This window comes from Macrotis lagotis, chromosome 6 (genome assembly GCF_037893015.1).
Source record: "Macrotis lagotis isolate mMagLag1 chromosome 6, bilby.v1.9.chrom.fasta, whole genome shotgun sequence".
NCBI classification, from domain to species: domain Eukaryota; kingdom Metazoa; phylum Chordata; class Mammalia; order Peramelemorphia; family Peramelidae; genus Macrotis; species Macrotis lagotis.
Window position 1 is genome coordinate 89,339,277 of NC_133663.1, and position 24,558 is coordinate 89,363,834.

The following is a 24,558-nucleotide window of genomic DNA, read 5'->3' on the forward strand; positions in this document are numbered from 1 at the left end:
AAACCATTATGCTTTATATCCCGGTTATTTAAGTCAAAGATGAAGTTCCTATTGTAATATTCTATTCCTGAGTCATGCCAGCAAATCTCAATACCTTTGAAGTTAAATTTATATTCGTATTAAGGTCTCTAGCTTCTATATAAACATCTCAGGCCTCGAATATCATTATAAGCCCTACTGCCATTTTTCTATATACTCTAAGTTGATCCCTATAGCTGATTTAGCAAATGAATTTGGACATTGTATCTTTCCTCTCACTTTCTCACTTTGTAATTTAAAGTTCTCTCGAATAATTCTCCACTGAGAAAGGGAAATAATGATTACCAAAAATCTATAAAAATCTACTATTAAACAGAAAATTCAGTTCATTGGAGTACATTCTTTCCTGGACATTCTGGTTAATGTGTAGAGATTTTTAGCTGTAACTGTTTGTTTGTTTTTTAAGTAAAGTACAGAACTTTATTTTTTTTTCAGTTCTAATTTCTCTCCCTCTTCCTCTGCTCCCCCCACTGAATGAGAAGACACAGTTTGTGCAAAACAAACTTCTACATTAGCCATATCTCTCCCTACTCTGCCCCTCTACCCCCAAAATAAAAGCAAGAAAAAAATATCCTCTTTATTCTGTGTCCATCAGTTCTCTATATGGAAGTAGATTGCATATTTCATCTTGAGTTCTTTGGAATGTGGTAAGTCACTGTGTTGACCAGAATTATTAACTTTTTCAAAGTTGATTATCTCTACAATATTGCTATGACTGTGTAAATTATTCTTCTGACTTTGTTCACTCCATTTTACATCAGTTTATATAGGCTTTCCCAGATTTTTCTGAAACCATCTGCTTCATCATTTCTTATAGAACAATATAATTCCATCAATTCATACACCATAACTTGTTCAGTCATTCACCAAATGATGTATTCCCTCAGATTCTAATTCTTTTCCACTAAAAAAACAGCTGCTATAATTTTTTATTATATAGACCCTTTTTAATCTTTACTTATCTTCTTGAAGGAGAGCTCTAGTAGCAGCATCTACATAGGTTTTTAGCATACAATAGAGAATCATATATCAATATGTTTCTCATCTATTAAATCTTTGGATCCCTTCCTCCCCCTTTTCCCATTTACCTGGATTCCTGCCCCTCCTTTCTATTCTCATTTTCTCCATCCAAAAGGTTTTACTAATTGTTTATCTCCTAAGTTTTCTGTAAAATACAAATAAGTAAAAATACCTGTGAATACAGCCATTTTGATGCAGATAATTTAACCCTCTCACTGCTCCGAAGAGAATGTTTCCTATTAAAGTTTCACTCATTCCTTCAGGAAAGTGAGTCGTCAAGAGTTGCCTTGCAGAACCTGAAAGAAGTCCCCCAAATCTTTATTTAGGTAAACATCTGAAAAGTAAACATACATCAGCCATAAAAAATTTTGCTGTTCTTCAAGGTCCAGATATTCCTACTCAAAGAAAAATTACCTTTAAAACTCTTTAAACAGAATCATCTGATGGATAAGCAGGAAAATAACCAATATTATCAGAAAAGGGCTACATTTCTTTTGTACAATATCTGACATATAATTATAGTTGCTGTTCTCCCTTTAGAGAAAAACTTTATCTAGTTTCTGACTAGGTTTCAACCTAATTTTCAGTGATCAACTTATCAACACTCTTGTTAAATGAATAAAGCCAAACAATAGTCTGTTTCTGGATATTTATACTAATTTATACTAATATGACTACAAAATAGTACAAAATACTAAATCACAATTGGATCAGCTAAGTGACAGCAGCAATAGAGAGCTGGGCCTTAAGTTAGGAAGATTCATCTTTCTGAGTGGTCTCACTTATTAGTTGTGTATCAAAAGACAGCAAGAGCAGAAGGGGGAGCTGCTGGTCTGAAATTAACCCTGACAACAGATTTGAGAGACTGGTCCATTTCACAGTTGTGTCAAGTCACTTAACCCTTTTTGCCCCAGTTTCTTCATCTGTAAAATGAACTGAAGAAGGAAATGAAATCTTTGCCAAGAAAACCCCAAATGGAGTGACAGAGTCAGACACAATAGAAAAGTGACTGAGAAGCAACAAAAGTCACAAATATAAAATGTTTCTCATTCTTACATAATTAAAGAGTTGAATGTAGGTAATAAGTTTTGTTCCCTATCCTTACCATAAGCCATAAATGGAGAGATGACCCAAAGCCAGCTGCCAGCAATGAACACTGTCCAGTATGTTGTAATGTTCGGGTGCCGGAAAAAGTGGGAGAGGGTAATTTCATTCTAAGAGATTCAATAATACCAACAAAAAAGATATAGAGCATTTAAAATGTGGAAGGTTTAGCATTAATGATACCATGAAAAATTTATCCCATTCCCACAATGGAATGCTATTTATCAAAACACAGTTTTTTTTTTGCTAGTAAGAACTAGCAAGAAAATGCTATTAAAGATTTACCAATCCACCATGTTTTTTTTGGTAGTAAGAACTAGTAAGAAAATCTCCAGTTTTTTTGTTACTCTCTTATTCATAAATTTATTCTTGTATGTAGTGTGAACACAGAAACTTAACACCTGTATTCAAGTTCTTCCTTTGTCACATATTATATGAACTTTGGCAAGTCAATCAATTACTTGGTGCCTAAACTATAAATTGTAGAGCTAAAATAACTAGGATTTTCCTCAGTGGGAGTTCCAAAAATTAATGAAATCACAGGTCAAAACACCCACCCTGCTTTCACTCCACCCCCACAAATGCTTCTTAACAATCATCTCTTCAACCAGAACTTATGATAAATGCATGAGTTTTGAAATTTGGTGTTTTACCTGCAAAGCCTCCAAATGTTCATCTGAGCAATTTTCCAAGTCTGTAATTTTTATAGTCACTAAGGTTCCACTGGGTGTGTGCCGTGCAAGGTAGACTGAAGTTAAATTGTCAAATCCTTTTCCTGTAATAACAAATAATCATTGATGTTTTAATTCATTTAATGAAAACATTATAAAGTATTCTCCAAGCTAGGTGGCACAGTAGCTAGAGTACTGAACATATTACTAAATTCAAATGTGACCTCAGAAACTTACTAGCAGTGTGACCCTGGGCGTCACTTAATTCTTTTTTGCTTCAGCTTCATCTGTAAAATGACCTGTAGAAGGAAATGGTAAACTCTCTGCCAAGAAAATCCCAAATGGGGACAGGAAGAATCAGACATGGTTGAAATAACTAAATAACAGTAAAAAAGTTCATTTCCTTTAAAACTTTTTAAAACTTTTTTTAAAACTTAATCATCTGCCCTCATCTAAAACTGTTGAGGTCTACTTCACTTGGTAACAAAGTAAAAAATTTTGCTTCAGATGCTACAGTCAAATTCAATCAATAACTATTTGAAATAAATTTTTTACTGATAAATTCCTTAATGACTTCTGAAATAATGCTGAAAAGAATTGATAAAAGATACTTTTCTCCCTTCATTATAGAGGTGGGGACTACAGATGTGAAACAGTAAATATACTTTCAGAAGAGGTCACTGTGTTGATTATTTTTGCTGAATTAATTTTTTTCTGAATTAATTTTTAAAAGATTATTAAAAGAGAGGGATTCCTGGAGAGGGAGAATTAGAAGGATATATTTGGAAATGATTTGTAATATAAAAATAAAATATGCTGAATACAATTTATTTCATGAAAACAATTATGTCTTAGATGACTTTTCCTAAAAGTGAAAATGTATTTTCTTATATTTTTGGGGGGAGGAGGAAAAGGGATTATAACCCAAATCTGTTTTTTCACTGGTATGGGGAACTGTCAGAGTGGGGCTCTCTTCTACCACTGCTGAATGACCACTACTCTGCAATTTATAATATTACAGCTGCCTGGGACACTGAGAGATTAAAGTGACTTGAATGTTGTCACCCTGTCAATGTGGGAATTTCAATCTAGATCTTTCTGGCTTTAGAGCTAACCCTCTATATTATTTATTATGGAGTGTGTCCAACTCATGGTTCCCAGGCTATATGTGGCCCTCAAAAGTTCATTCATGCAGCTTGCTTCACAAAATGAAAAAATGAAGTAATGGATGCACCAATATTGCCACAACACAGACCAGCTTAACCCTTAAACAATAAGGCTTGACTTTTTCACATAACTAACACTGCAATCTCACAGACCACTGGAATCTTTTAATTTTTTTTTTTTTTTACAAAAGACAGGCATTTAGGAAATAGGATATTTATTTTAAAACCTTATATGATCCAACATACTTGCAATGGACAACTTTGTCTTATTTTCTTTTATATAGTGAAAAATTTTAATTTAGTGAAAATCAACTAGTAGAAAAAATTTTAATTTAGTGAAAATCAACTACTAAATGATGTTTCAAATAGTAATGGCATTCGAAATGAAACTGACATGATAATCTCAGATTAAGAACAGTAACTTAATTTACTTTGAAGCACTGTCTAAACAAAGCAACATAACTAGTTGAAAAATATGCAACATTAATTGCTATTTTTGTCATAGGACTTTGAGAATAGATTTCAAGATTTTAGAAAACACTATGTCCTACTCAAAATATTGCCCTCAAAGTTGCAAAAAGAATGTACAATGTTTCAATCAGAAAAGCCACTTAAAGAAATGAAAATTCAAGTTTTATTGGACAATTATAAATTGTACCTTCATAAAGAAAGATATCAGGCATTTCACAATATTTGTGAGCCAGTTTTTTCCCAAATGAATTATACAAAAAGTAAAAATAGAACAAAACTTTCAGATGAACATCTTGAAAATATTCTGTGCATTCCTAGAACCACTATCAAACCAGATATAGATGCATTGTTAAAAAGCAGACTCAGTGTCTACATTAAAAATGTCTTGTTCTTATGTTTTGTATAAAAAAATCAATGTTTTATTATTATAATACTCAGTTTTATTGTTATTATACTTTAATGCATTTTATTATACTTACTAGTAATTTGGGTTATATATGCAGCCCTTGACAAGTTTTTGTTGGGTGATGTAGCCCAGAACTAAAAGGTTGGACCCTCATGCTTTAAAAAATATGACCCCTAGCTTTTCAAATTTATTTTACACTATTTCTTTTCATATAATCTTTGCTCCAGTCAAGTTACACTACTCTGCTCTTTGAAAACATTGCCTGCTGTTCCTTATGACTAGCAATGTCCTCCTCTATAGCTCAACCAGTAGAAATTATATCCATTGCTTAAGATCCAGCTCAAAATGCTACATTTTCCAGTAAGTCTCACAGAGTACCTACTACCTTTGAACTCTGATAGCACTTTTTATTTCTTATATTTACCTGAATTTTTTTTTTTACCATGTATTAGTCATTAACACATCCCAATTAGACTGCTGAATTTTTGAAGACTGAAGCTATGGCATTTTCATCTTTGTGTTCCCTCAGGCATCAAAGTGTAATGATTAATGTATTGCAGGCATTACATAAATTCACTGAGATTGAAGATTATTACCTATTTCTACTTGGAGTTCATAGTGAGAAACATTCGAAGAGCATAATGGCATTTCACTGTCTCCAGGAGAGAAAGGCACCCAAGAGAAGGTTGGCTCATCTACCTAAACAAAAAAGATTTTTAAGATTGATAAATTGACTTGGTTCTTTATTTATGTCACTGTGATATATTAAAATGCACACCTGATTATATAAGGCATAAAGAATTAGGCTTTAAAGTAATAATGTATTATGAAAGAAGGGAAACTATCAACAGTACAAATTGATAACTTTCAACAAAGGCTTGGAAGTTAACAAATTAGGAAGGAACAGTTCTTTTCAATTTACAGAAAGGGTGGCTAGGTGGCACAGTGGATAGAGCACCAGCCCTGGAGTCAGGATGCCCTGAGTTCAAATTCTGTGTCAGACACTTAATAGTTACCTAGCTGTGTGACCTTGGACAAGTCACTTAACTCCATTGCCACGCAAAAAAACAAACAAAAATAAAATATATTTTTATAATAATATATAATATATAATAAAAGTGAAAGTGGAAGGATAGAGATCCAATGTTATATCAAGTTATGGAGTAAATTATCATAAAATAGAACATTTACTAATAAGGCTTTATTATATTATCTTTTAATAAAAAAAAAAAGATGAGCAAGTCAAAGAAAAGCCTATATAATCAAATTTATTCTAATTCTGATAGTAAAGAAGATATTTGTGTGACATTTTTCATTATATAGATAAATTTGTAGATTAAAGATTAAGGAAAGAAAATATAGGAATACCTTAAAATCCAAACATACAAATAATTCATTTTAATAGCAATATAGTACAAATAATTATTCTTACCAAGTATTGGTGGATGCTGGTTTCAGACTGTTTTTCAGGTCTGATTGATTCAACTTGTGTCCGTGAAGTACAGAAACAATCCTTTAAAAAATAGAACGATATTAATAAATGGTGGGATGAGATAGTCAGAGAATACAACAAACCTGCTGGCTAGGTGAAAAACAAAAAGCATGATAGCACCTTGCTGTGGAAGTTAGGCATTAAGACACTAGGAAATTAAACATAAACTCCAAAATGAAGATAGGAAGTGAAACTAGGTAAGCAAAAGACAGAGCCATTTTTTTTGACTAGGACCTCAGTCATCTCTTCTCTGGACTATGTGATTCTGTCTTCTATTTTATATCTCATCAACACCATCCATTCTACTCCATTAAGAATGACTATACTTGAGTTTGACTGCTATATATCTTTCTGCTTATTATTCTCAGGTAGTTTGTATTTTTCTTTGAGTTTACCTATATAGTCTCCTTTTCCTCTTGAATCACTTCTGTTTCTAAAGATTATAAAATAATAATAATGATAATAACTAGTATTTATTATAGCACTTTGATCCTTTAACAACCCTGGGAGATAGTTATTATTACTAACCCCATTTTACAGATGAGTAAGGGAGGTTAAATTACCTGCCCAGAGTCACATGGGTAATAAGTGTCTAAGGTGACATTTGGATTTAGATCTTCCTAATTTCAGGTCCAGCACACCATCTCTAGCATCACCTCACTGCCTCTCAGCCTGTACAAACCTTAATCATTACATTCTAACTTGAAGTACATTTTAAGTTAAGTTATTTTAGTAAAAAGTCTCTAATGCATATTCTCTTGCAATTTATGCCTTTTTCTCTCTTAAAAAGTCTCAGTCATTTTTTACAGCTTCACTGGAATTAAAGGTAGGGGCTCTTTGACTGATTGGCTGGTTGCTTTTTTCCCCAAAGGTATCTACCCACTATGCTGTTTGCATAAATCTAAAATCCAGTTTCTCTCTCTCTCTCTCTCTCTCTCTCTCTCTCTCTCTCTCTCTCTCTGCATTATATACCTTATGAGAATTTCTTATTAATTTAAATGATTACAAATTATAAAAATATGGGTTTTAGTCTATGGCAAGCTGAAGATGGAGTAAAAAGAAAACTGTAGTTAATGATGACATAATAATATATAATATATATAATATAATATATAGAGTACAATATGTTTAAGGACACAGTTTTTTAAACATTTTCATAACAGCTATTTATATTCCAAAATTAATGTCATAATTTTAAATGAGTCTTTAAATGAGTCTAAATCTACTTATCTAAAAGGAGTTCAGCACCTCTTCAGTGGTTGTTTAGTAATTATGAAAGGCACAAAATGGAATCCAAAGCAAATGAAAACTTACCAGAAGAGACATTGACTCACTTTAGTTCACAGAAAATTACATAAATCCATCTATTTTATAGTTAAAAATTTCAATTTTATCTTCATATCCATTCATAGGAAGCAGAACTCACCTATTATAAAACAAAGAAATTGTTTATTTATATTTTTATATAATTTATAATAATTATGAAATAATAATAATACATTTATAATACCACCTATGTGACCTTAGTTAACAGCTGCTCTGAGGCTGTTTCCTTATCTGTAAAAAGAGGGTTAGACTAGAAGGCCCATAGGCTCTATATATCCCTATCAACTCTAAATTCTATGATACTATAAATATCTGTAAGTATTTTATTATATCTATCTTTAATTGTTTGTAAAGGAAACCAATTTTATCTGAAACAAAATATACCTGATTTGTGATGTTAGTTAATAGTAAGGACAGCTAAGATTTGTGTACATTATACATTGGCAATGTTTTTATCTTGCTGTGTCAAATCTGGAAATACAGCTACAAAGATATTTTTTCTAGTCTTTAGGGGAAAACTTTTTCTGAATCTGAATCTGAAAGATCCAGGTTCAAATCCTAACTCAGACACTTACTGCTTGTGTGACTCTGGGCAAGTCACTTAACCTCTCTTGGCCTCAGTTTCTCATCTCTAAAATGAGAAAGTTGAATGTGATATCCTCTAAGGTCCCTTCCAGTTCTAAATCTATCATCCTATTGCGAGACAGCAAGTCATGAGAATAATTATTTCCCAGAAATCAGGAAAAGTTCCTAGAAATCCAAATTCCTATCTTCTTGGTATTTTCTGACAGATATATAGTAGAAAATTATATATTGCTTTGTATGTAACTCCTGATCAACTTCAATACAGCATGAATCCAAAATTGATTTTGTTGCTGTTTAGTTATTTTTCAGACATGTCCAACTCTGTGCCTCCATCTGGGGTTGTTTTTTTTTTTGGTAGAGATATTAGAGTGGTTTGCCATTTCCTTCTTCAATACATTTTAGAGATGAAGAAATGAGGTAAGCAGGGTTAAATGACTTGCTCAGGGTCACACAGTTAAAACAGATATCTGAGGCCAGATTTGAAATCATGAAGATAAATTTTCCTAATCATAGGCCACCGAGCTACCTCTCACCAAATTGATAAAAAATTCCTAAAACAGGGGAGCTAGTGGTGCAGTGGATAGCCAGGTCTGGAGTCAGGAGTACCTGAGTTCAAATGTGGCCTCAGATACTTAATAATTACCTAGTTGTGTGGCCTTGGGCAAGCCACTTAACCCCATTACCTTGCAAAAAACAAATTCCTAAAACAAAAAACTGCATTACTTCCACATCAAAAATGTATAAGATAAAATAACTGCCTTCTGATCGAAAGAGAACCAGAGAAAGTCCAACATTTCTAGAGACAGTATTTGAAAAATACTGTCTCCACAAGATGTTTCTTTCCACCTACCAACATCAACTCCATCGTTTAGATATCTTCTTAGATATTTCATTCTCAGAAAGCCTCAAAAAATGTTCAGAGGCACTATTGATATCTAGGTAAAATGAAAAGGGGAAAAGTTATCAAAAAAGAAATATCTATAACAGCCATTTCGAAACCTGTTGCTATTCCATCCCTCTCTGAGTCTCAATTTCCTTGTTTGTAAAATGAAAAGGAGGGTTGGGCTAGATGTTCTTAGGTCCCTTCATCCTTTATCCCAAGAGCTATAATCATGATGAATAGGTGCCCAGAATATAGCAGATGCTATAGACAAAATATATAGTCTTTATGAACCCCAAAATCCAGGTCCTGGAGGGGACCTTAAAAATAATTCATATGAAACTCAAAACCCTGCAAGAAATGATAACTGAAAACTATATTTGCATGTATTTGGAAAAATAAACAAAATTTAAAAAAATAATTCAGTTTAATTCCTTTAGATTACAGATGAGTCCATTACAGATGAGAGGTCCAAGGAGGTTGAGAGTTCATCCAGCCTCATCCAGGAATTCAGTAGAGGAACCCACCTCAAACTCAAGCCTTCTATGCCCAGGACTTTCCATCATACCTCCTAGACTCCACTTAGCCAGGTTTGATCTAAAAAGTCATTTTAGATCCTAAAGGGACTGATCTGTCAGGGGTGTCTTTTTTTAAGTTGTTGTTGTTTTTTGCAAGGCAATGGGGTTAAGTGATTGCCCAAGATCACACAGCTAGGTCATTAGTAAGTGTCTGAGGCTGGATTTGAACTCCAGGGCCAGTGCTCTATCCACTGTACTATCTAGCTGCCCCCCAACAGGGTCCTAAGGGTACAGCTAGTCACAATTATCATGTAAAAACTGGCATTTGCAGGTCAATCTTCCAGAATAAAATTGAAACATTCGGTGTGACAGTTTTTTCCCTCGACTGATCTGCTTTGTTGTTACGGCTCTCCACATCCTACAGAAGGATATTATGCTAGAAAGTAATCATGGACAGAAGGAAGGTAAAGACCAGATGCACACTAAACCAGGACTGGGAATCCCCTCAGCCAAAGCTGGACGAAGTAATCCAGCTATTGCTCACAGGTCTCAAGCTCTAGCAGGGTGTAACCCATCCCCTGTCAAGGCAATTCACTGCCATTTGTATATCTTTGGTAGTAGTCATATTTCCCTCTCAATTCCAATGGGATGATGACTCTAATTCTGCCTTCAGAGGTCAAGGTGTTGTTTATTGTTCAGTTGTATCTGTAGGATACCTCTTTGCCACACCATGATGGGATTTATTTTTGGCAAAGCCACTGGTGTGTCATTTCCTTCTTCAGCTCATTTTATCAGAGGAGGAAACTGAGGCAAACAGTGTGAAGTGATTTGTCCATGTTACCTACCTAGTAAGTATCTGAAACTGGATTTAAATTTAGATAGATTTGTCTTCCTACCTCTAGACCTGGCACTTTCTGCACTGTGTGGCACTACCTAGCTGACTTCTGAGGCCAAATAGAAAAAGTCTACTACCGCTTTCACATAATAGTATAATAACTGAAGAAAACTTTCCCTATTTCCCTCAGATCTTTCCTTCTTCAATCATAGTCTCTCCTGGGACTTCTCCAACAAAAGCTCTACCCACCTACATTTCTGCTCCATTTGATATGGAGCTTCCCCACAATAAAATTCAAGCTTCCTTCAGGGTAGTAGGAAATGTTTTCCATGTTTGTGTATTTGTACTCCCAGCATTTAGCATCATCTCTGTCACATGGTAAATAATTGATAAATGCTTGTTCTCTCTACACATTCCTTAGCCTGGTCACTCTCCCTGGACATTCTTCAGCTTATCAGTAAACCATTCTTAACAAAGTGGGGACCCAGAACTGAATTCTATTTCAGCTCTCTCCCTACTTAGAATTCATCTCCTGAATCTGTAGTTAATTAAAATCTCCAATTCAATCCAAGAATCTTTATTAGCACCTGCCCTGAAGGAAGCCCTGTCCAAAGTGCTGGAGTACAATATACAACTGCAAATACACAAACTTAAAAAATCCCTGCCCTCTATCAAATCAGTAAACATCTATTAAATGCTAAACTAGTCTTTGTGAACCCAAAAATCCAGGTTCTGGAGGGGACCTTAAGTGACAAAGAAAAAACTGTTTCTGCCCTAGAGTGCAGAGACTCTGCCTCCAGGGCTCCATCAAGAGAAGAGAGGAGTGAGGTCCCCAGGAGAGGAGACCCCAAGACTCTCTTACTTCTCTCCACTCAGGAAACTTTTCCCCCTCTGCCTTGGACTGCTCAGAGAGAAAGCTCTTCTCTGAGGCTGCTCTCCCATCTCTCATGATTTCCCAGGCCCACAAACCCTCCCCTCTATGCTTTCTTTTCCAGTCTTCCCCCTCTTGGGTGAGGGACTGTCCCTCTGCTTGTCTTTTCATTCTCAGAACTTGCTATGCTGGCATACTGTTAAAGTTTAACGAAGGTTCTTGATTCCCATAAGAAAGAGGCGAGGCTCAAGCAGTCTTCCCCAAGATAGAAACTCTAGTACAGTAACTTTGGAAATGTACCTATTATCATGATGATTATATAGCTTATTTAGGAGGGTCCCTTGGAAGAAAGGATGAGCAGTATTATCTATTTGTTGGGAACCGGGAAACTATATTCCTGGAAGACCAAGCAGCACCAAAGGGACATTATTGGATTTGTGGGACTACTGCCTATACCCACTTGTCCAAAGGGTTGGTCAGGGAGTTGTTATCTAGACTTAAGGGCCTACTACCTGGGCACAGGTTGGGAGTTAGGGCTATGGAATGCCAATTTACATCCTGATTAGATTCTAAACTGTGGTGGAAAAATTACCAATTAGACAGCTAGGCTAAGCCATGCAAACAAATCTGTTGATTTGAATCTATCAAGATAGATGTCAAAGGCAAGTAGTAAAAGATATCAGAAAGATGACTTGTGCTTCCACACAAACCTGGAAAAAAGGATGGGTCCATGTTTCTGATAATGAGGAAGTAAAAATCTTGATAGAAAAAAGTCAGTAGTTATGTCAGTAACATGGGTTGTGATTTAAGGAATGGAATCACTAATAAGGTGTGGAACTCTAAATCCTTATTATAAAAGAAAAGGGGGAAATTTGTGAGGAAAATGTGGGTATTTGGGTTCCACAAGAAGGTGAAGGGAGGATTGTAAGGTTACATTACAAATACTAGGGTCTGCCTATATTGTTGTCTATGGGCAGGTACTGAGTTAAGATAAAAAGATTTAGCCTCTTTTTGATCAAAAACTGATGAGATTACCACACCTGTTTTTAATTTAACCTAGTCTTGCCCTTCTCCTTTGTGCATACTCAAGGAGATCTGGCTGTTCTTGCTCATTAGTATAATGAGCAGGGCAGGATAAATGTACAGAAACCAATGTATCAATTAGATTGTTACCCCAGCCTATGGTTGGCTGGGGGGGGGGGGGATAGGAAAAAAGCCTTTCAAAGTGCATAAAGGACCTTGTATTTTGGAATTTACCTGCCCCTCTCTCCCACTATGAGAGAGGTGTGCTATTTTGTTAAGATATCTTAATAAAAACTATTTTAATCACTCTGGGGGAAAAAAAGAAAAAGATAGGGGCTCTGTGGGGCCGAGGTCTGGTGGAAGAACATTACAGGCATGGAGACAGAAGCCAGAGACAAGAAACAATTTACATGGGCTTAGGAAGAAGCACAAAATCCAGCAGCTAAATAAACCCTGGGCCTCTGGGATTCTGCTTAAGAGACATTTCCACCCCATCACCTCCATGTCCCACCTGGCACCTTACTGTTTGCAGTCTCATGTCCTTTTTCTTCTCCCTCACCCCCCCCCCAGCTATAATCAAATCACTCTTGCCATTACTACCATTACCAAGTTTAAGCCTATCGAGATCCCTGGGACTCCGAACACCCTCCCCCCCAACTTTCTAAACCAAGAGTCCCCTCCCAAGGAATCCTGAGAATCCTCTCTGGTTGTCTTCCCCAGCTAAGAAATTGTTTCACGTTTGAACTGGTAATCCCAGTGCTTAGTATTTAGTGTTTTATAAATGATGTTTCATTAGTTTATTCAGCTGGGTCACACTAGGAATAATCTCAGGGTCTTCTCCACTCAGGTGAATTTTTTTGGTTCCAAGTGGGAGCCCCAAGGAAAATTCCCCTTTTCATTGTGACCCCCCACCCCCTCCAGACAGATGAGCTCAAGTATAGGGAGGGGATATTTGCAGAGCTGAGCTGAATGTCTGAGTGACAGGCTAGCTTTGTCCTACCCAGGAAAATTTGTCACCAAATTATAAGGTGTTTGATAAGTAGTCCCTCCAGAGATAGGTGGTTTTACCTCACAGGGGAGAGACCACAAATTATAAAATCACCATACTGACAATTAGACCACCAAGAGACACGTTGGGATCTACTATGTTGTCACCAATTTGTCACCAGAAAATCACATTCCTGTTGCTTTACCTGATGTTGCCCAGGTGGTGCTTTGCTGATATGGGGGAAACCATACCCTAAGACCAAGGAGTTCCCCAGCATCTAGGCCATATAAATTAGTCCTTTTCCCCATTACATCAGGCCACAGGGTGACTACAGTTCTGGAAGAGGCAGTGAGAAGGATGTTTTTGCACAACATTCCCCTCAATATAATCAATGAAAGTCATGCCATCATTCATCTGATGTCCTGGTCATCTTTGATTACAAGGACAACAATCACTGCACTTCCCTTTGCCCAATTTTAGATTCCAAGAAATCATTTTTTAAAATTTATTTTTTAATTTTACAATTTTTCCCCTATTCTTGATTCCCAGCCCCCATCCCTCTCCCCTACAGAAGGTAGTCTGATAGTCTTTACATTGAAGAAATTAATTTCTTCCTTAAGTTTTTGATTCTCTATTTTCAAGTTGGTTGACTTGATTTTCATAATTTTGATTTTCTTGGATTGCTCTGTTTTTTTCCTTGATTTCTCTTGATTTCTAAAGTCCTTTTTAATTCTTCCAAAAAACTCTTTTATGCCTGGGACCATTTGACTTTTCTCCTTGAAAAAGGAGTGGCTTTTTTTAGCTCCATTATCCTCCTCTGAAGGTGAATCTAGATCTTCTCTATCCCCACAGTAACTATCCATGGTTGATTTTTTTTTTTGTCCTTTGCTACTAATTTTGTTGTTGCTATTGTTTTATTTTGTTTTTAGCAGCTATTAGTGTAATCATGATGCTCCAATCTTCAGGTCCTTTTTACTATTATTTTCTGAGGTCTATCTTGGAGTTCCACCTTGGGATCTCTTCTTTACGCCTAAGCTAGGGTCACCAGTCACACTGGAGCAAAAATGATCTTGTTCTGTACAGTTCCTCCAGTGGCTGTAAAATACAAGTGTTCTCTCTGTTCTGGAACTGAAACCGGGGTCTCTGCTCTCTTGCAGGAAGGAGTCCATAGTCAGCAGGGTCCCCACCCCTGTGCTTTTGCACTCACCAGGTGTGTGCCAGCTCCTTCTCCCCCACAGCTCTATGTGTGCAGTCAGCACAACTGTGTCTGGCATTATTTGACAGTGGAAAGTTCTTTAATTTTTTTCTTGCCCACTCATCAGACCTCCACACTGTATCCTATAATCTCCATAAAATGAAATTTTCTAAATCTAGGCTGCCTTCCAATCAATCCCATTTGTCTCCAGGGCAGAGTCACCCCAATGGTATTTGCACTTCACTAAGGTATAGCCTCTGCTCCTGGAGCATATACCTTTTCTGGGTCTTCTCAAGTTATCAAAGTAGTACAGTTTCTTTACTTGGATTTGTTTATTCCCATTGCTTTACATTCTCTCTGAAGTGATGTTCTGACTTTTTTAAATTTGGAAAGTTTAAAGTTTTCTGACCTACTCTGCTATATTTCCAAAATGTTCTCTCAGAGTAGCAAAACATATTAGAGAGGATTCTGGGAAGATAGCCAAATAAGGCAGTAAATTATTTGGCTCTCCCAAATTTTCTCACACATAACTTAAAACAATGCCTCGAAGTGAACTTTAGCATGGCAGAAATAATTAAAGTTGGGATAAAGCTGCTGTTCACTCTGAGACAACTTGGGAGGGAGTTAGGAAAAATATGACTTTGCAAGGCAGTGATCTGGTCTGATTTAAGTGCAGTTACCTCTAGGCAGAAGCCACCGAAGCAACAACAAAAAGCCTGAGAGGCAGCCTCAGCCTCAGCTTCAGGAACTTTTTTGCCCCACAGACACTGAGTGTCACCCAACTGATCCAGGAAGACAGCTGGTAGTGACCAGACTCAGATCTGGGCTGTGACTGAGAGTGAGCACATGGCCGAGAGCACAGTCCCAGAGGGACATGGCCCTGCTGGCCATGGCCATGTGCAGGAGAGTAGAGTGTCCAGTTTTAAGGTGAAAAGGGTGAGCTGCAACTTGAGTGGGGAGGGATGACAGGGAGTAAAAGCATGGGAGGAACAATGCTGCCCAAGGTCTTGCCATGCTCAGAGCATGGTACCTGAGGTCAAGCTTCCAGAGAAATCCCAGAAAACAGCTTGAAAAATTTGAAGTTTGAAATATTATTAACCTCACTTCTCCTCTACCCCCCCCCCACACACATCAGGACTAGAGCCAACTCTAAAATAAAGTTAACATCAAGAAATAAGGTACAGGAGCAGCTAGGTGGCACAGCGAATAGAGTACTGGCCCTGGAGACAGGAGGACCTGAGTTCAAATCTGACCTCAGACACTTAATGATTACCTAGCTGTGTGACTTTGGGCAAGTCATTTAATCCCATTGCCTTGCAAAAAAAAAAAGAAAAGGAAAAAAGAAATAAGTTACAGTGGTACCTCAATACCATCATTAGGTGCTACATCAGAATTCATCATCAAAAGTACAACAGATAATGAAGTAATGGCATTATTAAACCTATATGTACCAAAAGCTATAATACTCAAATTTTTAAAAGAAAACTTAAATGAATTGTAGATGGAAATAGATACAAAACTATAATAATGTTCCCCTTTCAGAACTAGATAAACATAACCAAAAAATAAATAAAAAAAAGGAAGGAGACAAATAGAATCTTTGATAAGCTGGGCAAGACAGATACCTAGAGAGAACTGAATAGAAGAGAAATATTTTAGAATCATTTAGAAAAGAATATACCATATGGAGCAACATATAGTACCTTTACAAAAGCTGAACATATATTAGGGTATAAAAATTTTATAATTAAATGTAGAAAAGCTGAAATATTAAGTATATTCTTTTCAGACCATAATACAAATGTATTTAATAAGGGACCATGGAAACACAGATTAAAAATTAATTGGAGATTAAATAACCTATTATTAAATATTGAGTAGGAGGTTAAAGAACAATTAATAGAAATACTCAACAGTTTAATAAAGAGAATTATAATAATGAGACAAAATACCAAAAACCTATGGGATGTAGCAAAATCTAACTAGAGGAAAATTTAGATCTCTAAATGCTCACATCAATAAAAATGAGAAAGAGTACATAAATGAATTGAGTATGCAATAAAAAGACAAACTAGAAAAAAAAATCAGAACCCTCTAAAAGGGAAAAATTCTAACAATTAAAGCTGAGATTAATAAAATTAAAGAAAGCCATTGAATTAATAAATAAAACTCAAGAATTGGTTTTATAGAGGAAATCAATAAAATAGATCAACATTGGTTAATAAAATCTTTTCTTTTAAAAAGCAGTATCAGTAGTATCAAAAATGTAAAAGATAAATATGTCACTAATGAAAATGAAATCAATTATTACGAGTTATCTTTTATATGCCAATAAATTGATTTCATGAATGAAATAAATGAAATGAAATAGTTACAAAATATAAACTGCCCAGATTATCAAAAGAAGCACTAGAATATCTAAATGAACCTATTTTTGAAAAAGAAATTCAACAGGCCCTAAATGAGCTTCCTAAGAAAAAAAACATCAAGAGCAAAAGGATTTACCAGTAAATTTTACTAGGCATTTAAATTCCAAAAATTCCAAAATTTATTTTGAATAGTAGGCAAAGGAGTCCTTCCAAACTCCTTTTATGAAATAAATATGGTGCTGATACCTAAATTAAGAAAAGCAAAAACAAAGAAAGAAAATTATAGAACAATTTCACTAATGAATATTGATGCAAAACTAAATAAAAATGCTGGCTAGGAGACTATAACATTATAGCACAGAGATTATATTTGGTGAATGAGTAGGATTTAAACCAGTAATGCAGGTATGGCTTAACATAAGGAAAACTATTAACATAATCAATTATATCAATGACACAACTAACAAAAATTATATGAGTATATCAATACATTCAGGAAAAAGCTTTTGATAAAAAATACAATATCCATTTCTATTAAAAACACTTGAAAGCAAAGGAATAAATGAATTTTTACTTAAAATGATAAGAAGCATGTATCTAAAACCATCAGCAAGGATTATTTGTTTGTAATGGGGATAAATTAGGAGGTTTTCCAAGATCTGGAGTAAAATAAGGATGCCCATCATCATCAATATTGCATCAGAAATTCTAGCAATAGCAGTAAACGAAGAAAAAGAAATTGAAAAAAATCAGAATGAGTAATGCAGTTATAAAATTAATTCTTTCATAGAGATAATATTAATACTATACTTGAAAAATTCTAGAGATTCAACTAAAAAGCTAGTTGAAACAATAATTGTAGTCAAGTAGCAAAATATAAAATAAACCCATATAAATCATCCCTGCATTTCTATATGCCCCTAACAAAACCCTTCAAGAAATGATGATCCAGTTTTATGATAGCTAGGTGATAAAAGAGTCAGAAGATCTGATGTTCTAATCTGACCCCAGACACTTAGTAGCTGTATAATCCTGGACAAATCACTTAACCTCTGCCTGCCTCATTCTCCTCATCTGTAAAATGAGAATATTAATAGCACACTTCCCAGTGTTGTTATGAGAATAAAATGAGCTAATATAAATCGTGCTTTGTAAACCTTAAGGTATTAGATAAAATTTAAATGTATATATATATATATATATATACTTATTATTATTATTATTATTAGCATTATTAGTATTAAGCAATATTCAATGATATCAATCCCAGTTCACAAAGATTTTACATCTGGAAGACCATCTTTGAGGGCATCAAGGTCAATCCTCTCATTTTGCACATAAGAAAACTGAGACAGACTGGGATTAAGTGGCGTGCCCAAGGTAATTTAGTGTCTGAGTTAAGGTTTCAATGCATTTTACAAAACACCTTCTATCGAGTAGAGATAGTGTATTTATTACTGCTATATAACAGAGGAGCAAACTGAGAATCAAAGAAGTTGTAATTTCAGAGGATTTATAGCTAAATCTTAAAAATCATTCATTTGCTTAACACTCTCACTTTACAAATGAAGGAAGCAAAGATGAAATGATTCATCCTAGGCATTTAAATTCCAAAATTCCAAAATTTATTTTGAATAAAAGGCAAAGAAGGAGTCCTTCCAAACTCCTTTTATGAAATAAATATGGTGCTGATACCTAAATCAAGAAAAGCAAAAACAAAGAAAAAAATAATAGAACAATTTCACTAATGAATATTGAGGCAAAACCCCTAAATAAAAATGCTGGCTAGGAAACTACAACATCATAGCAGAGATTATATCTGAATATATCAGGTATCAGAATAAGAACAGAGTCTTGTGACTCAGGTTTAAAGTTATTATTTAAAATTATAATATATGTAATATATAAAACATATAATTTTATAATAAATATCATTTAATTTATTATTTAAATTTATTTAATTTTAATTGAAATTATAATTTAATTAAATTATAAATTTAATAGCCATCAATGAAGACAAATAAATATTCTGAGCAAAATTTTACATAAAACTCTTAACAATTTAAGGCTCAGTGAAAATAAAGTAGAAAACAGAAGTATTTTTCTTTCAACATATGTGTGAGGTCATATCAGAGTGGTCCCTTTTAATGCTATGGTCTATGTATTTTTGGTAATCCCAATTTAACCTTTGTTAAAGAATCTTCTATTATACACTGATATCTATACTATTCATTAAAAGTAATTTCTAATGAAGAATTAGAGACTCAAGCTTGACTCCCACCTGAACACCTAACTTTTCTTGCAAAGATCCAGAAACCTCTTCTTGAAAGTCCACACTATCCCTGGATTTCTTTTTCTTTTCTTTTTTTTTTTTAAGTTTTTTTGCAAGGTAATGGGGCTAAGTGGCTTGCCCAAGGCCACACAGCTAGGTAATTATTAAGTGTCTGAGGCTGGATTTGAACCCAGGTACTCCAGACTCCAGGGCTGGTGCTCTGTCCACTGTGCCACCTAGCTGCTCCCACCCCGGCTTTCTTAGAAGTAACCTGTCTCTCTGAAAGGCTGGTTCCTCCCAGAATCTGAGACCCCAGGACATCCCTGTCTCTCTTTTCCCCTCTTCAGCTTTCTTTTTCTGTGTTCTCTTCCCCATTAGAATGTAAGCTCCTGGAGGCAGTTGCTATTGCCTCTACTACACTGTTTGTGTCTGGAGCTTAGCTCAGTGCTTTTTACCTTTAAAAGCTCCAATCCTGACCACTTGTGCCATCACATTAAATCCCCTTCCTTCTCAGGGATAGGATAATAAGATGATCTAATAGGATAGTCCTGAGGAAAGATATCTGTAAACATTCAAGTACCCAGCAGCTTTGAAATAGTTACCAGCGGTTTGTTTATTGACTGATTAATACATGGGTCTTGAAAACTACCCTGGTATCTTCATTTACACAAGTCTGGCATGGAGCATATAAAAAATTTGACAAAGAGGCTACTGATATAGATTAAAATGCAAAGAATGAGGCAAACGCTTTTTGCTTAAAACTACTGTGATTTTTAAAGGAATTTCAGGAAATTCTTAAGTTAACAGCAAAATGATAGCTAGCAATCACTGCTTAGCAATGACATGGTAATCTGCATTTTGTTTGTTTAGCTCTTTTTGAACCCCAAGCTTGGAATGCTCTTCCTCCAGAACTCTATCTTCTGGTTTTCCTGCCTTCCTTTCATACTGAGCTCAAATTCCACCTTCTCCTGAGGCATTCTCTTGGCCCTGTCTTAAACCCTTTCCTAGTACCTTTTATCTACTGTGTGTGTAGGTACATCCTGTATTTACACTTGTTGGCTTGGTGTTTCCCTGATCTAGGGCAGCTCCATAACTAGAACATAGGAGGTGGGAAATAAATATTTGTTGATTGAATATTTGAAAGGAAGCACAACTCCAGGGGTCTGGCTCATGATCAACTATTTTCCAGATGAACACAAATCCAAGGGAGATGAGTGGAGAAGATCAGAAGTAAATCAAAAAACAGATACTTTTTGCTGCATTGAAAAGAATGAATCCAAGTTTTAGTTTTGTGAAGTCTTTCTTTTTTTTTTAATTTTTTAATTTTTTTTTTTGCAAGACAATGGGGTTAAGTGGCTTGCCCAAGACCACACAGCTAGGTAATTATTCATTGAATGAGACCACATTTGAACTCAGGTCCTCCTGACTCCAGGGCCAGTGCTCTATCCACCGTGCCACCTAGCTGCCCCTGAAGTCCTTCTTTAAAAACAAACAACTAGGGGTAGCTAGGAGGCACAATGGATAGAACACTGGCCTTAGAGTCAGGAGACCTGAGTTCAAATTTGACCTCAAACACTTTTTAATTGCTTAGCTGTGTGAACTAAGTGACTTGGCCAAGTCACTTAACCTCATTGCCTTGCAACCCCCCCCCAAAAAAAAAACCTAACCAAAAAAACCCCAAATTCATGAAAATAAAAGACAAGGCAGCAACACTTAAATTAAATTTCCACTTAGATCATTTGGCAGTGCCTAAGGTTAAAACTCATTCAGAAAATGAAAATTCAGCTCTTATTACCTCTTTTTCCACCCCAACCTCAGTTCAGATGCAGTGGCAGAGTGGCAAGTAGGGTGACAGGCAGACAGGGTGATGACAGAGTGACAGGCAGGGTGATAGGGTGGCAGGCATACATGTTGATATTAGAGTGACAGGCAGACAGAATGACAGGCAGAGTAGCAGTTAGGATGATGACAGTGACAGGCAGGCAGGGTGAAAGACAAGGTGGCAGGCAGAGAGGGTGAAAGGCAGGGTAGCAGGCAGACAGGGTAATGATATAGTGACAGGTAGGCAGGCAAGGTGGTAGAGTTACAAGCTGATAAGGTGGCAGGCAGACAGGATGATGACAGAGTGACAGGTAGGCAGGCAGGGTGGTAGAGTTACAAGCTGGCAAGATGGTAGGCAGACAGGGTGATGACAGAGTGACAGGTAGGCAGGCAGGGTGGTAGAGTTACAAGCTGGCAAGATGGTAGGCAGACAAGGTAATGATAGAGTGACAGGTAGGCAGACAGGGTGATGACAGAGTGACAGGTAGGCAGACAAAGTGATGACAGAGTGGCAGGTGGGCAGGCAGGGTGGTAGAGTTACAAGCTGGCAAGATGGTAGGCAGACAGGGTAATGAAAGAGTGACAGGTGGGCAGGCAGGGTGGGAGAGTTACAAGCTGGCAAGATGGTAGGCAGACAGGGTAATGATACAGTGACAGGTAGGCAGATGGTGATGACAGAGTGGCAGGTGGGCAGGCAGGGTAGTAGAGTTACAAGCTGGCAAGATGGTAGGCAGACAGGGTAATGATAGAATGACAGGTGGGCAGGCAGCGTAATGACAGAATGACAGGTAGGCAGGCAGGATGACAGAGTGACAGGTAGGCAGACAGGGTGATGACAGGGTGATAGGTAGGTAGACAGGGTGATGACAGAGTGGCAGGTGGGCAGGCAGGGTAGTAGAGTTACAAGCTGGCAAGATGGTAGGCAGACAGGGTAATGATAGAGTGACAGGTAGGCAGGCAGGGTGGTAGAGTTACAAGCTGGCAAGATGGTAGGCAGACAGGGTAATGATAGAGTGACAGGTAGGCAGGCAGGGTGGTAGAGTTACAAGCTGGCAAGATGGTAGGCAGACAGGGTAATGACAGAGTGACAGGTGGGCAGGCATGGTGGTAGAGTTACAAGCTGGCAAGATGGTAGGCAGACAGGGTAATGATAGAGTGACAGGTGGGCAGGCAGGGTAATGACAGAGTGACAGATAGGTAGACAGGGTGATGACAGGGTGACAGGTAGGTAGGCAGGGTGATGACAGGGTGACAGGTAGGTAGACAGGGTGATGACAGAGTGGCAGGTGGGCAGGCAGGGTAGTAGAGTTATAAGCTGGCAAGATGGTAGGCAGACAGGGTGATGACAGGGTGACAGGTAGACAGACAGGGTGATGACAGTGGCAGGCAGACAGGGTGAGTTGTGACAGCCACGCACGCGCGGGCCTGCCGGGTCTCAGTGGGGGCGGGGCCTCTGCTCGCCCCGCCCCTTTCTCTAGGCCCAGATTCCTCCGCGGGCCGCAGCACGGGGGCTCCGGGACACAACCGGGACACAACCGGGGCACAACCGGGGCACAACCGGGGCCCGCGCCCGGACGCCGCACCGTGCCCCGCTGCCCGCAATGCGCAGGCGCGGCCCCGGCCTCGGCGCCCCTTCCCGGCTCCGCCTGCAGCCTCCTCCTTGTTCTCCCGGCTTACCCTGCCAGCGGCGGTCGCGGCCCCTTCCCCGGCCCCGGCCCGGCGGCTTCTCCTCGAAAAGCCCGGAGAGCCCGGAGCGGGCGGAGGGCCGAGGGGCCGAGAGTCCCAGACCCGCCCCCTGGCCCTGGTCCGGGCGGAGGAGAAGAGGGCAGGGGCGCCTTAAGTCGGGACCTTCCCCCCGATGCCCGTCGGTCCCATTCCGGACCCCGGGGGCCTGGACTATCCCCGCCCCGGCCCCGCCCCCCAGCCCACCCCCCAGGGGCGCTTCAGCCCCGCCCTCGGCCAGCCCGGCCTTAGCGCGCCGGCGCGCCCCGGAAGAAGGGGCGGAGCCAATGGGGCAGGGGGCGGGGCCAACGGGAGAGGGCGCGGAGGCAGGGAAGGAACTACAGTTCCCGGCGAGCCGCGCGTCGCAGCCGCCGAGCCGGGCCGTTCTCGGGCCCCGCCGGTTCCGGGTCTGGATCGGAGAGGTCGCCTCCCGCCTCGGGTCGCCGGGTGATGACGCTGACGCTCTGAAGCCGCCTGCCAGTCCTTGCCGCCGCCCGGCTTGCTTGGTTAGAGGTTGCAGGGGCGGCTTTTGTGGGGAGCCTTCGCCGTCCGCGGGCCGAGACGCCGGGAGCGCGTCGGTGAGTGAGCCGGGGGCCCGGCCGGCGGGCCGGCGCCCCTCCCTGAGCCCGGGGTCCCTCCAGGCCACGGCCGGGGAGGAAAGGCCGGGGCCGGACCGCAGCCCCAGCCTGTGCCGCTCGGGGCCCGCGGCGCTTCGGGGGGGCGCTCCCCGGAGCCGCCGGCGCCCGGGCGGGGGGCACCTTGCAAGGTCACGGGCCTCCGCGCTTCAGCCTTGGCACGTTTGTTCTGCCCGGCTCGGCACCCCGGTCGGGCTTTGCTTAATTAAAGTGCCGGAGCTCTGCCCCTTGCCCGCTCCCTCTCGTCCCGGGGGAGGAAATCCAGAGGCTTGCCCAGGGTCCCACGGCCGGCGAGTGTCGGCGCCCCCGGTGCGCTCTGCCCACAGCTGCCCCCACCAGGGGCTTCACAGATGCGGCTTGGTGGCTTCGGGGTGTCTGGGTCCTGCAGACTAGACGTCCCGGTGCTTAATACATATGTATTGGGCTTTAAAAAAAAAAAAGGACTGTTTTATGTCTAATCAAGCAGATTGTCCAGTAGAATAGGAGCTGCTCCAGTTCTGGGACTGTTTTCCTGGTGCTTAATAAATGTATGTTGATTAAAAAAAAAGAGGATGGACTATTCGATGTCTAATTAACCAGAAAGTCCAATAGAATGTGAGCTGCTCCAGTTCTGGGACAGTTTTCCTGGTGCTTAATAAATGTATGTTGATTAAAAACAAAAAGAGGATGGACTATTCGATGTCTAATTAACCAGAAAGTCCAATAGAATGTGAGCTGCTCCAGTTCTGGGACTGTTTTGGTTGGTCCTGGTGCTTAATAAATGTATGTTGATTAAAAAAAAAAAAGGATGGATTATTTCATGTCTAATTAACCATAGAATGTGAGCTGCTCCAGTTCTGGGACTGTTTTTGGCTTGCTATATGCTGTTCCTAATCTAGTGCTTTCTCCTCCTAGAAAGGATTGCATTAATAGACCTTGGTTAAAAAAAAAAAAAAAGATCATTTATTAACAAAAATATACTGAACACATCAGTTTCTCAAATTTGAGCTCATTTTGGAAGCACTGAAAAGCTTCTTTCTTAACTGATACATTGAAGATGAACCCTGAATTAATAGAAACCTAAGGATTTGCTTTGCTCTTTATGAGCAAATTTTTAAAATTTTCTTCCCCCCCCCTTCAAAATCTGTTTGGATTCAGAATTTGTCATCC

General features: G+C 38.6%; 2 protein-coding genes across 8 annotated transcripts in view; one reads left to right on the plus strand and one right to left on the minus strand.

Annotated features, from left to right (window-relative positions):
• The window catches only part of STRADB (STE20 related adaptor beta), a 61,428-nt gene extending 38,621 nt beyond the window's left edge, over positions 1–22,807 (minus strand). For 2 of the 4 annotated variants that reach the window (XR_012469451.1, XM_074191646.1), the window contains exons 1-8: positions 22,730–22,804; positions 9,131–9,215; positions 7,684–7,795; positions 6,310–6,390; positions 5,474–5,576; positions 2,817–2,938; positions 2,165–2,273; positions 1,232–1,355 (exon numbers count right to left, since the gene is read on the minus strand). Coding sequence is in view for 3 of the 4 variants with exons in the window: in XM_074191646.1 (XP_074047747.1) it covers positions 1,232–1,355; positions 2,165–2,273; positions 2,817–2,938; positions 5,474–5,576; positions 6,310–6,390; positions 7,684–7,695 (551 nt within the window). In the remaining variant the exon portion in view is untranslated. Of the gene's footprint in view, positions 1–1,231; positions 1,356–2,164; positions 2,274–2,816; positions 2,939–5,473; positions 5,577–6,309; positions 6,391–7,683; positions 7,796–9,130; positions 12,950–22,729 lie in introns of those variants that run through there. The other 2 variants (XM_074191648.1, XM_074191647.1) reach the window with 2 other exon arrangements.
• Positions 22,808–23,204: 397 nt separating this feature from the next.
• TRAK2 (trafficking kinesin protein 2) overlaps positions 23,205–24,558 on the plus strand; it is a 68,556-nt gene continuing 67,202 nt past the window's right edge. For all 4 annotated transcript variants that reach the window (XM_074191650.1, XM_074191649.1, XM_074191652.1 and 1 more), the window contains exon 1: positions 23,205–23,352. The gene's annotated coding sequence lies outside the window, so the exon portion shown is untranslated. The remainder of the gene's footprint in view (positions 23,353–24,558) is intronic.